The 14,370-nt window shown below is 40.6% G+C and overlaps 1 protein-coding gene across 1 annotated transcript in view; it reads right to left on the reverse strand.

Annotated features, from left to right (window-relative positions):
* Nucleotides 1–5,787: 5,787 nt before the first annotated feature.
* The window catches only part of LOC102868253 (ras-related protein Ral-B-like), a 40,121-nt gene continuing 31,538 nt past the window's right edge, over nucleotides 5,788–14,370 (reverse strand). The window contains exons 2-4 of the mRNA XM_006903099.1: nucleotides 12,576–12,784; nucleotides 8,266–8,443; nucleotides 5,788–5,907 (exon numbers count right to left, since the gene is read on the reverse strand). Of these exons, the coding sequence (XP_006903161.1) occupies nucleotides 5,788–5,907; nucleotides 8,266–8,443; nucleotides 12,576–12,784 (507 nt within the window). The remainder of the gene's footprint in view (nucleotides 5,908–8,265; nucleotides 8,444–12,575; nucleotides 12,785–14,370) is intronic.

A 14,370-nucleotide genomic window follows, 5' to 3' on the forward strand; every position in this document is an offset into this window, starting at 1 on the left:
AATTGGCAGACACAGAAGAATTTAATGAAACAACATATGAGCAAGAGCCTACGGTGATGAAGGAAGAAGTTTAGGTTGCTTTGAAGGAAATGGCAAAAAATAAGGCCCCCAAAATAGATGGTATACCAATTGATATATTTCAGCTAACAGATGCTGCCCTGGACATGCTCACCAAGTTGTGCCAAGAAATCTGGAGAACAACCACTTGGCCAACTGACTGGAAGAGATCTATATTTGTTCCCATCCCAAAGAAAGGTGACCAAACAGAGTGTGGAAACTATAGAACAATCACATGCAAGCAAGATTCTACTGAAGATTATCCAAAAACGACTGAACAGCACATCAGCAGAGAACTGCTGGAAGTCCAGGCTGGGTTTAGAAGGGGTCGTGGTATTAGGGATATTGTAGCTGATGTTAGATGGATCTTAGCTGAAAGCAGGGAATACCTGAGGAATGTGTATCTGTGTTTGCAAAGGCATTTGACTGTGTGGATCATAACAAACTGTAGCTGACTCTCAGAAGAATGGGAATCCCAGAACACTTGATCGTGCTAATGCGAAACCTATACTTGGACCAGGAGGCAGTTGTCAGAACAGAGCAAGGGAACATTGCATGGTTCAGAATTGGGAAGGGTGTACACCAGGGATGCGTCCTATCTCCATACCTTTTCAACCTGTATGCAGAAAAGATTATCCGGGAGGCTGGGCTCTATGAGGAGAAATGTGGGGTCAAGATTGGTAGAAGATCTATCAACAATCTGCGTTATGCTTGCTGAAAGTGAGGAGGACCTGAAGCGCTTGCTGCCGAGGGTCAAGGACTGCATCCTTCAATATGGATTGAGGCTCAATGTCAAGAAGACAAAGATTCTCACCACTGGACCGACTGGCAGCATCAAGATGGATGGTGAAGAGATTGAGATTGTTCAAAGTTTTAGTTTGCTTGGCTCCACAGTCAACACTCTTGGCACCAGTAGCCAGGAAATTAAAAGGCGTATTGCTATTAGGGACCTCTCCAAAGTACTGAAGAACAATGGTGTCTCTCTGGAGACTAAGGTGCATCTGATACAGGTCATGGTCTTTGCTATCACTTGTTATGCATCAGAGAGTTGGACAATGAATAAGGAGGATAGAAGGAGAATTGATGCCTTTAAACTGTGATGCTGGAGAAGAGTATTGAGAGTACCATGGACTGCTAGGAAAAAAGATTCATCCTGGAAAGCGTTAAACTGGGTGGCTCCTTGGAGGCAAGGATTCTGAGGCTTCATCATACTTTGGACATGTTGTAAGGAGGGATTGGTCCTTGGAGAGGGACATCATACTTGGGAGGGTGGAGGGATGGTGCAGGAGGAGAAGACCCTCTACGAGGTGGATTGATCCACTGACTGGGGTAATCGGGATGGGAGTGTCAGAGACAGTGTGATTGGCACAGGACAGCGTAGAGTTTAGGGCTGTTGTACATAGGGTCGCTATGAGTCACAAGCAACTTGACGGCACATAACAACCACAACAAAGCATGAAAGTTTTAATTATGGCTACAGAATAGGATATATATGGCATGCCTCTTGATAATGTGAATATGTTAATAGATAAGAAAGTGCAGACAAAAATGGGGGAAATCTCATGAGGTGGAGGTAAGACAGAATAATTATTTGAAGTCATTAACTGTTCTTCTTACAGTAATAGAAAATCTGGCAATAGCCATGGTGGCGGCTGGTGACAAAATCACTGGTGTTAAAGACTATCTGTATCCAAAAGGTTGACTGGCAAATATTAAAAGACTTTCATAATAACTCAAAAATTAAAATGCAGTACCATAATATTAACTTCACATATAAAGCTTCACTGTTTAAACCCATCCATGGTTAGCTTCTATGGTGTTTTACTAAAATTTGGTACTAAATAAACAGAAATCAATTTTATGCATCAGTTACTGTCATTTAATGTTAAATTCATGTAGTTCACCTATTCGAAATGTGTTTTCCTCAACATTTTCATTGTTGTTGTTGTTATGTGCCCTCGAATTGCTTGTGACTCATAGCGACCCTATGTACAACAGCCCTAAACTCTGCTCTGTCCTGTGCCAATCACACTGTCTCTGATACACCCATCCCGATTATCCCAGTCACTGAATCAATCCACCTCATAGAGGGCCTTCCCCTCCTGCGCTATCCCTCCACCCTCCCAAGTATGATGTCCCTCTCCAAGGACCAATCCCTCCTTACAACATGTCCAAAGTATGTCAGACGAAGCCTCAGAATCCTTTCCTCCAAGGAGCAGCCCAGTTTAACCCTTTCCAGGATGAACCTGTTTGTTTTCCTAGCAGTCCATGGTACCCTCAATACTCTTCTCCAGCATCACAGTTCAAAGGTATCAATTCTCCTTCTATCCTCCTTAGTCATTGTCCAACTCTCTGGTGCATACATGATAGCCTGTATCAGATACACCTTAGTCTCCAGAGAGACACCATTGGTCTTCAGTACTTTGGAGAGGTCCCTAACAGCAGACTTTCCCATGGCAATACGTCTTCTAATTTCCTGGCTACTGGTGCCAAGAGTTAACTGACCCATTTTTTCCTTGTCGATACACAAACTTAGGGTGACGTCTCACAATCAATGCTATTTCATATTTGGTGAAAGATGATAGGTGCAGAGAATACGGTGGTAATTTTTCTCTGCTCCTTTAAAAAATCTTAAGCTAAAAAAATTTTAAAAAGATAAAAAAAATCTTAAGCTGTTGCTTCTTTCTCTAATATTTTACCTCTCCTTTACCAAGTCATTGACTGTGCACATGTTTAAGAACATGTAGTTATACATAATTCGGTTTGATCTGGTTTTGCCCTAGACATTTCAGAGTCTTTGGACGACCCTGTACCTTAAATAGCTAGCTCTTTCTTGCCATGCAGTCTTAGGCTAAATCTTTTTTGCAAAAACCTTTGACTACCTACTCTACATCATCCTGAAGCCCCAGAGACATTTCCTATCCTATTTGTACAGTTTTTAATCAAAGCACTTAAAATGCACTGACATATTCATTTGTTGCTTTCCTCGCTGAAGCTTTAAGTATGCCCTCTGACAGAGTTCAGCCCAGCTCCTAGAACTCAGCCTGGGAGCAAGCAAGCATGCAGGTATTTCCTGAAGGAATACTTTAGAAAAATACCACTAGGGTATAGAGAGATTTAATCAGCCAAGTAACTATGCTTCAAATTTATAAGCCACATTTCTTCGCTATTTCTCCACATAAAGAATTTTATATGTATAAATTATTTTGATAGGAAGATCCAGTTAAATACAAATTTTGTAACATCACCAAGAATAAATTTTTGTAGCACCAAACTAATCATCTTCCATTGATTTGATTTATGCTAATCTATCTACCAGAACTGACATTAAGCAACTATCAAACTAGGAAGAAAAAAACACCCCAAGCTTTTATCAGAAAATTTATATTTACCTGTATTTTTATGCTTAAGATAAAAAAAATCTCAATCACAATCTCTCCACCATCCATAATGATGCTGCTAATCAGCCCAGGGGTGAGAACCTTTTATTTTCTTGATACTGAGCTTCAGTCCATATTGAATGATACAGTCCTTGATCTTCTGCAGCAAATGCATCAGGTCCTCCTCAGTTTCAGCAAGCAGAGTTGTCATCTACATAATGCAGACTGTTGATGAGTCTTCCTCCAATCCTGATACCACATTTCTCCCAGCAGCCAAGAAATTAAAAGATGTTTTTTGTTGGAAAATCTGCTATTAGAGACTGCTCCAAATACTGAAGAGCAACAATGTCAGTCTGGAGACTAATGTGCACCTGATCCAGGTCATGGTCTTCACAATTACTTGCTATGCATCAGAGAGATGGACAATTACTAGGGATGATAGAAGGAGAACTGATGCCTTTGAGCTGTGGTGCTGGAGAAGAGTATTGAATATACATACCATGGACTGTAAGAAAACAAACTGGTTCGTCTTGGAGAGGATGAAACTTGGAGGCAAGGATTCTGAGGCTTCTCCTAACCTACTTTGGACATGTTGCAAGGAGTGACAAGTCCTTGGAGAGGGATGTCATTCTTGGGAGGGTGGAGGGACAGCACAGGAGAAGAAGACCCTCTATGAGATGGACTGATTCAGTGACTGGGGTAATGGAAGTAGGTGTGGTCAGAGACAATAAGACTGTCATAGTATAGAGCAGGGTTTAAGGCTGTTGTACATAGGGTCGCTATGAATCACAGGCAACTCGACGGCACATAACAACAACAAAAGAAAAAAAGCAGTCAGCTGTTCTAAAGGAAATACCAAGTTGAAATTACTGCTTATAATTTTCCCCCCACAATTCAGTGGAAAAGATTAACAGAAACATGCTTATCTATTACTGAACACACAATAAGAAAAATAATGGCATATTGTCAGTTCCTTTAATACTTAGATTTTGTGTGGAAGACAAAAGAATAAAATAAAAAGACAGAAAAAGTGTATTTGTCTACATTTTTTATTCAAAAGTCCATGATTCTTTGGGAGGTGATTGCTTACAGCCCGATCATGATTGCTATTGTCTCTGTAGTAACCAGATGCTCTCTTCACCTCAGTTCTCGCTTGACACCCACACGTGACATGTCATTTCTGAGAAAATGGGGAAAATATCCTGAGTGCTGGACTTTAATCACAGTCCTCCCTTATTGATGTCACCTTTCCTGACTGCTGAATTAGAATGCCAATACAAGAAAGATTAGCAATATCTCATCAATAAAAACATTTTTTCTAATTATATGGCTGTCTCAGAAGAAAATGATATTAAAAACAGCAGTCAATTTTCAGAGGTAAAGAAGCAATGGCCTGATTGATTCTCTCCATTTCTCCTTGCTTTACATTGGAATGACTAAGCAGTCCTGTGAGAGGTAGCACTATGTCTGGCATGTGCTCTTGTGTTACACTTTAGAGCAAAACCCTAAGTCATCACATTGTGCAGAAGACTGTATGTTACACTTAAGGAAACAGAAAAAGGACAGTGGCTTTCTGTGAGCAGAGTCGTCTCTCAGCAGGACAGGAAGCAATAACTCCAAGTAGAAAAGATGGGGTCTAACAGAATGTGGCTGGCAATTAGTGAAGGACGTAAAAAACAGGATTAGAAAGCCTGCCATTCCTAAAGTTTCCTACCCTTGAGTCTTTATTTAGTCTGCTAAAAAACAAGTTTCTACTCAAATCAGGATGCTCCTGGAGACAAATAGGCAGCATAGGCAACAGCTGGTCAAGCTTTATATATAAAGAAAATTAGTTTAAATTTTAATTTTTCATATTCTTTTTCATAAGAAGGATGTGCGAACCTAATATTGACCTATCTGGTACAATTCAAATTAACTTTTCAATATCACTAGAGATTAATGAGTTTTTCTGACTATTGCTACTAAACTGAGAAGGAAGGAGACATCCCACTCCTTTACCAATAGATTAAATAATAAGACAGATTTAAAAAAAAGAAGAAGAAGATAATGTTACAAAACCAGAAAACAATACAATGTTATGACAGTATTTTTCTTTTTATAAGACTGTAGCATTATAAACATGGTTGAACCTTGGAGTGGAAGGTAAAGCAGGACTGCTGATAAAGTGGTCACTGCACTGCAGGACCTGGGCTTACTTTGTCTGCTAGCCACTGACTGGGAAATTTTCCCCGTGTAGGAGGCGTGTGTGTGTATGGGGGTGGGGAGAGCAGGTGGAACAACCACAGAGGTCAGATACAGTCTTCTTACAAACGGAGCTCTGCATCTCAGTGGTCCTGACTTAGATAGGCATTCACAGTAAACAGCATCTTTCTTTAAAACTTTTCTTGTTCTTGCTGCTTTTCTTGCCATTTTTGTCTTTGTTTTCTGATACCTTCTTTGCTCTGATTTCTCTCATTAGGTCAAAGAAAACCTGAAAGTGGTTAGGAAGGGATAAAAATAAAGAAAAGGAGATTTAATGAAGCAATTCAACTGAATAGGAAATGTAATTACATATTAAAGCAACAAGGTAGATATTTTTTATAAACTATGTCATCAAAAGCAAAGGATAAAAGCAAAATAACTAGCCTTAAAAACAGATTCTAACTGAACAAAGTCAACATCACTGCTCAGATCAAGTTGGTCAAGTTAAGGAAGAAATCCTCATATTGCCTCTACTATCCAACAACTTATCTCAAATGAGGAAACATTTTCTTACGGTAAATCTAATGAAGGAATCCACAACAATGTGTGAGACTTACCAATATTGAGATTGAGAGTAGCAACCAGGTTTTCCAGTATTTCAAACCACTGGAGAAGGAAAGCCCATTACGAGCTGCTACTCTCTCTCCTGTCACTGCTCAGATGGAACTGACAGCTGAGCCTCCAGCAGGTGTTTGGAGCTGTGAATCACATGCCCATCTTTCTCCCAAGGATCAGCTGGTGGATTCGAATCACCCGAGAGGCAAAGTCTCTGAGTCAGCAGTGCAGCTCCCTGTGGACTAAGCCACCACCTGTGGGTTATGCCACCACCTGTGAGCTATGCTGCCACTTGCAGACTAAGCTGTCACCTGTGGGCTATGCCACCACCTGTGGGCTATGTCACCAGAGCTCCTTCACCTGCTCCTCAGAACTCAATAGACAGTTCCTTTTTATAATGATGCTATAAAGTAGCAAACAGTCTTAGGGTGACAGCTTTCCAGCATGACTCCAGAGGGCAGACCTAGACAGTGGGACTAACAACTCCAACATTAGGAAACTGGAAAGGGAGGAGGGGCGATCCAGACACATGGACCCCTCCCCTCATATACCCTTACTCTAATTTTACTTACTACGCTGGCAGAAATCTCAGCAAGCACAGACTTATTCTTTGAACACTAGTTTATTACTTAGATATGGATTATACTTTGTCACAGAAGTTTGAATTTTGCCCTTTGCTAACCCACCCCCTGGAGGGTCAGTTTTGGGTTGGCTCCAACTTGACAGTATTCAACAACAACAACTTAGCAATCATGCCAGAATAGTGATTATGCTCAAGGAGACAAAAGAGGCTTCCTTCCTATATGATGTTTAAAATTTCTTATAGGCAGTGATGGAGATGAAGTGAGGAACTGAGGGGGCATTTATCTTCAAACATTCACACCAAGCCATAAGCTCCTATCTCTTCTTTTCATAAACACATTTGTTGGTGAAAAGGAAAATGTTGTTCCCTGTTTCTAGGCTCAGGCTTTCTGTGTGTAGAGGACACACATGCACTGCTGACCAGCTGCTGGTGCTAAGAAGGAGCCCCTGGCCCGAGGCGGGGTTAGGTATCACTAAGAATGTACAGTGCACAGACCACAAATGTCTTCTTTCAGTTCTAACAGAACAAGGCAGGGCAGAGACAGGAAGGGAGTCCATTTTAAAATAATGACAATGTTTTTCAGTTGCTGATCATTTCAGAAACCTTCTTTGGTATAAACTGTTGGCAAGTGACCACAGCCGGTCAGAAGTTTCTTCTGGCTCCTATCCAGCAGGTCAGACTGATTCAATATAGAAGAGAGGACAAATGACAGTGCAGTTGGACCTGTTTCCATCTCATCTGATGCCCTCAAAAAAAGCACCCTACACCTACCTCTCCAGGCGGGGAAAGTCTTCGGGAGTAAGCTAACATGCCTAGATACCCTGGGTGGCTTTTAAAGCCAAAAAAGCATTTCCAAGAAAGGGTACAGGCCAGTCCCACACTCAACATAAGAGTTGAGCTAACAATATACAGTGAAAGAAGCTAACAGATGAACTTATCTTGTAAACAAGAACCACCAGGTGTGTGGGGCACAGGCTGCCCTGGTGGTGGAGTGAGCACTCCACACTGTGAACAAGAACCACCAGGCATGTGTGTGGCACAGGCTGACCAGGTGGTGCAGTCCATTACATGGTGGGATGGTAACTGAAAGTTCAGAGGCTCAAAACCACCAGCTTCTCTAAGGAGGAAAGATGGGCAGGACCTCCTACTGAAATTTTCCACTTCAGGAACCAGATAAAGAGTCACCATGAGTCAGAATCAAGTCAAGGTAGTGGGTTTGGGCTTGATTTTAGAAGACATCAAAAGTGCTGCTATAGTGACTCCTCCTCACTCCTTAGGAAACACCAACGCACACTCAGCATCTTTTCAAACAGGAGTAAAACATGGTTATAAAAATCCCCTCTGCAGGCAGAAAATGTAAGAGAATTACTTCTCCACAAAGGAGACAAACACAAGAGATTTCTAAGACACTGATGCCAAGGAAGACACCAGAGATACGGGCATGCCCACCTTGTCCACGTTGGCACGGGTTTTGGCTGATGTCTCCACATACTGCACACCCCACACTTCAGCTTTGCTCCTGGCCTCATCGATAGGCACTTGTCTTCGCTCTTCCAAGTCAGACTTGTTTCCCACCACGAGTAGAGGAATTTTATCTTCTTCAGCCTTAACACGTAGAATCTGCTCCCTAAGGTAGTACATCAAAAAGAGACTGTCATATAATGTTGGTGGGATTATAAAATAGTACAACCACTCCAGAAGACAGTTTGACATTTCCTCAAAAAGCTGAACATAGAAATTCCACATGACCCAGCTATTTCACTACTAAGAACATATCCCAAGGAAATCAGAACTGAGACACAAATGGAGATTTGCACACCAATGTTTACAGCAGTGTTATTCACCATTGCAAGAACATGGAAACAGCCCAAATGTCCAAACACAACTGAATGGGTTGAGAAATTGTAGTACATTCATACCATGGAATACCATGAAGCACTCAGAAGTAATGGTTTGGAAAAATACTGCATAACTTGGGAAAGAATAGAAAGCATTATGCTGAGTGAATTAACTCAGTCTCATAAGGACTAAAACTGCTTAAGACCATTATCTTAAAAATAGAAGGGTAACTAGTAAAACATGTATGGGATCTCAAGTAGGTAAGAGGTAGGAGCAGAGGGTACTGTCAACTCCCCTAAAATGAAAGAGCCCCCTAAGAAATGCCAACATGTAGAGCCGGTTCCAAGGACACATTTCCTAGCTGCAGTTATAAATCAGACCAATGCTTTCATGTTGCCTGCGTCAGAACTACTTAGGGTGCGGTAAGGAACGCAGAGAAGCAAGTGCCTGGATAGGGCTCAGGAATCAGCATGTCAAAGGATCTCCTCAATCTAAAAACATTTTTATAATAAAAAAACTTCAAACCTCTATAATAAATCTCCTATATCATTCCCAGTGAGTTAGAAGTGACTCACAGCTGATCTTACAGTGAGTTTCTAAGGCTAAAAATTGTATGGAAGGAGATTTCCAGCTCTCTCCCATGGAACACCTGGTGGATTCCAACCTCCAGAGATGAGTCCTTTGAGTCAGCGGAGTAGCTCCAATGGAGCAGGCCACAAAGCATTGCACTAAATGAAGGTTTTAGAAAAAGTATCTTCAGAATACTTTTAATGAGCTCTCCTGAAAGGAGTACGACTGTCTTCTGAGAGTAAAAGCTAAAAACCCTAGTGTTTTTGAGATGCCAGATGGCCAACTAGAATATCATGAAGTCAGCTGATGGTTTACAACCAGCAGAGTTTTCTGTCTTGTCTTCTTTTGTTTGAGAGAAATGGAATATTAGAGAATTAATAACTACAACTCAACTCCTTGCTGGTAAGCCGGAACTGACTCATAGCTGACCCACCAGTAGGTTTCCACAATCTAAGTAGGTCAGCACAACTCCTGATCCACAGGTCACCAGAGCTCCCTATTATAGAACAGAATAGCACAAAAAGAAACATGAGAGGGAAACTCAAGCAGGAAAGATAAATATGGTCCTGTAAATGTCCATTTTAATTCATTCTTTCTTTCTTTCTCTCTCTCTCTCTCTCTTTCTGTGAGTGTACACTGCCCCCTCCTTATTACATACAGCTTGCAAACTATACATGCAGCATAAAGCAAACAATTATGCTAGGTCATGATTCAATGCATTTTCCTTTTCTTCTACAAAGTAGAAAAAAAGATAAAATATTCTAAGCCCTATGGGAAAATACTTTAATAAATATACATATTTAATATCCTGCTTCTTATATTTTGCTCACTGAAGGCAGCTCTTTATCTACATTCAAATGTATTCCAAAAAGAGTTCCCTTCAAAAATATTATTCTGTGGAGATGTGCATTAACTTTTACATGATACAAGGTAGCCCATTAAACTATCAACTAAAATGTTAATTTTGTTTTTCATGTTGCTAATTTAAGTACCTGAAAGCAAATCTTTAAGATACGAAAAGGAAAAAAAAAAGGAGGGGGGAGCAAGGGCACAACTTCAATTCTGTCACTTCAATTGCTTTGTTAGTACCTACATCTCTGCAGGGGTGAAAGACTATTGTATTTCAAAAGCAGTGGTTGATATGTTCTGTGAAAACAAGTGATGGCCTCAAGCTCTTTAGTCGTACAGGTCTAGAAAATTACCTCATTCATTCACAGACATTTGAAAAGATGAGAGCTTGAGTCTTCGTGATAAGGCTACTTCTCCAGCTCACAGAGCACAGAGTACAACAGTATTTAATTTTATGTTGGATCCTTTAGAAGGTAAGTAAGGCAATGCTTTATAACTAACTGCTAATGGGCATAAAGTGACCGAGTGGAATTACAAAGGTGTGAGGGCCCCTAACCCTCTTCTAATATAAGAGCGTCATTTGCCTCTTCCTCTTTCTGTGCAGTTTTCATAGACACTCATCTGCTCTTTTTCTAAGGGTCTCTTGACTCTATGTCAGGGAGCTCTGAGGCCTAATCCATAGGGAGTTGTGTTGCTGACTCAGAGGTGACGCCCCCTCTAGTGGTTCTCATCCATCAGAAGCTCTAAGGGAGAAAGATGGACAAGTTCCTCCTTTGTGATTTGTGGCCTCCAAAAGCCCACTGGAAAGTCTGCTATGAGTCAGTTCTGCCTCAACAGCAATGAGTTTTGAGGTATTTTACCACATACAACACAAGACATAACCCCCCACCCCAAGAAACTGAGCTTCTGCCAGGACTATTAGTGTGTACAGTGTCTGCACATACTTGGTGATGCAAGAGAGGCCAGGGTAGCATCCTCTAACCTTTGGTGAAGCCAACACTTCTTTCTAAGTGTGTCACGCATGTGGGAAATAAAGTTAAGAACAGGGAATAAAATCCATTATGTTTTATCATCAGGGAGATATAAAAACCAAATAACTCAGTCCCACAAGGATAAATATTGTATAAAACCATTATTGTAAAATGAGTATAAGGATCCAAGAAGGGTGGGAGAGGTTGGAAGCAGAGGGATGAGAATGTGCAGGGGGCGGGGGGTATTTAATAATGGAGGGGGGTAAGGGAAATTCAAAGAATTTGTTCTTAAAAATTATGTATTTGAATTTTGTAAATAAACTAGTAGAAAATTTAAAACCAACAGTTAAAAAAGTAAAGATTTCATTCATAGATTAAAAAAGAAAAAACACCCAATTAAAAATCCATAGATTGAAGATGCAAGCGTAACTTGAGCATATAGAACATAAAAAAATGGGCTTCTAGGCATAACTCAAAGGTCTGAAGATGGGGCTTTTCATGATGAGTTCTAGTGTGTTAATGGATCACCTCAATGAACACATTCCAATTTCACACAACTGAATCATTCAACTCTTTAAGCTCTTGAAACCATGGGGCAGAACCGCTAAAACGCTACCTTGCACTCTCCCTGTTACATACATTCATCCCTTGAGGCCTCATTAGCTCAATGATGCTTCTTTCCAAATATCAGGAGGATGTTTAGCTTCCTCATTTTCACCATTGGTTAAGCACCTTACTCTGTGCCAAGAACTTGATAAGGCATGAAAATATTGACCTTTCCCCCCCCCTTACCCTTTATAGTTCATCTCTGGGCTCTAATTCCCACTCTACCTAGAAAACTGCACAAACACCCTCATAAGGAGGGTTGTTGTGTTGTTAAGTGCTGTCAAGTCATAGGCCACTCATAATGACCCTATGAATGAAAGACCTGAACACTTGTATAACTTGTGCAAGGAAAATGGGAGGGATATATGTAGGAAAAAGAAATACAGAAAATAGAAAGTATGCCACAAAAGGCTCACTATTGCTTACTGCACAATGAACTTGGGATCTTAAAGCACGACATTTTAGAAATAAGTCTTCTGCATACTATGTCCACACTGTGAGAGGGTCTGTGGGTACCAAAGGCCAAGGGCAGCCACCACTTCTGGCCAAGGGCAGCCACCACACAGTCAAGGTCAGCTACCACATGGCCAAGGACAGCCACCACACGGCCAAGGGCAGCTACCACTCTTGCCCCTGAGGAGTTCACAATCTAATGTACCCTTTCATTTTATCAGCAACTCAACCTTCAGACAAAGAGACTAGAAAATGGTGAACTATAACATGCCAACAATTGGAAAGCCCCAGGAAATGATTTAAGCAGAATTCTTCCCAAAATAAGTTCAGACCTCTATTATTTTTTTTTTTTCTTTTTTTTTCAGACCTCTATTATTAAACTCAATTGTGGTAAGCAAGTCCTTCTAAGTCTAAAATTGAGGAAAGAGAGCAAAAATGCCCCACTTTGGAGGCTACTTCCATCAAGCATACCTGAACTCGGCCGTTGCTGTAAAGGACTCATGTTCTGTGATTGAGAAGACCAAGAGAAAACCTTCTCCACTCCGAAAGTAGTTGTCTCGAATGGCTGCATAGTCCTCCTGCCCAGCAGTGTCCAGAATATCTATCTGAACTTCTTCACCATCGAGGACCACCTTCTTTCTATAGCTGTCAGCTTTGGTAGGTTCATAGTCTTCGACAAACTGAAAAAAATGAGAAAACAGTTATCAAGGATCAATAAAATTCAAAGGGGCTAAAATCTGCAAAACAGTAACATTAATATACAAGTCTTTTGCCTAAAATCATCTAAGTGTGTGTCTGTGTCTCCAACTACCACCCTAAGAAGAATTGATGGCCTATTATTCAAGGTGTTTTAACAAACAGAAGCAGGCCTGAACGTGCTCACTAGTTTATGGCAAGAAATTTAAAAGAGCTTCCTGGACGACTGACTGGAAGAGATCCATATTTGTTACTATTTTAAAAAATTTGATCCAACAGAATATGAAGTTATCAAATAATATCATTAATATCACATGCAAGTAAAATGTTGCTAAAGATTATTTAAAAATTGCTGGAACTGTACATCAACAGGAAACTATCAGAAATTCAAGAAGAAGCATGAAGCAAGGGATGTCAGACGAATCTTGGCTGAAAACAGAAGGATATGTATCTGTGTTTTACCAACTATGCAAAGGCATTTGACTGTGTGGATAACAAATAATGGGAATAAAGGGAAGCACAGAATATGCAAAACCTAGATCTAGACCAAGAAGCAGTTGTTCAAACAGAAAAATGGAACACAGGATGGCTCAAAATTAGGAAAGGTATGTGTCATGATTGTATCCTTTTTTCATATTTATATTTATTCAGTTTGTATGCTGAGCACACCATCCCAGAAATTGGAATATATGAAGAAGAATATAGCCTCAGGATTGGCAGAAGACTCACCAGTAGCCTGCACTATGCAAATGACACAACCTTGCTTGCAGAAACTCAAGCAGACTTCATTACTTACCGCAGAAGATGAAAAACGACAAGCTTCAAAATGAGTTACATCTCAACATCGAGAAAACAATCCTCACCAGGGACCCATAGGCAGCATTTATTCTCCATCAATAGGATAGAGAAAGAATGACGTTGTTACTTTAGTAAAAAATGTCATTTTACTTGGATCCATAATCAATAGGTATTGATTGTGCCACAGCCAAGATATCAAAAGATTGGGAAAATTTGGGGTCAAGGACCTCTCCAAAATATTAAAACAGCAGTGATAACAGTTTAAATACTAAGGTGCATCTCATTCAAACCACAGTATTTTCAGTTGTTTCCTATGCCTTTAAAAAGTTGGACAATGAATAAGGATAACAGAAGAATCAATGCCCTTGAGTTGTGGTGTTGCTGAAGTGTACTGAACAGAGTGCCAAAAGATAAAACAGATATGTCTTGGAGGAAGGATAGCCAGGGAGCTCCTTCAAAGCAAGGATGGTAAAAGGTAGGGTCATACACTTTGGGTATATTGTCAGGAGGGACCAGTCCTTGGAAAATTATTCCAGGCTGGGAAAGGTGGAGGGGTGGAGGGTCAGAGAAAAAGACCCTCAACAAGATAGAATGACAAGTATATCAGAGATACTGACAAGGGTGCAGGACCGGCAAGGCTCAGATCTGTCGTTCACGAGGTTACTATGAATTGTAGTCAACTCATTGCTCTAAAAACAATAAGTATACCAACAAAGAAGTTTATCTTTTGCTTTTCAAAGAGAGGAGTGAACTGGGGGGGAGGGGGTTAAAG

The sequence above is a fragment of the Elephantulus edwardii genome, unplaced genomic scaffold (assembly GCF_000299155.1).
Source record: "Elephantulus edwardii isolate Elephantulus edwardi_28Jun2011 unplaced genomic scaffold, EleEdw1.0 scaffold00509, whole genome shotgun sequence".
Lineage (NCBI taxonomy): Eukaryota > Metazoa > Chordata > Mammalia > Macroscelidea > Macroscelididae > Elephantulus > Elephantulus edwardii.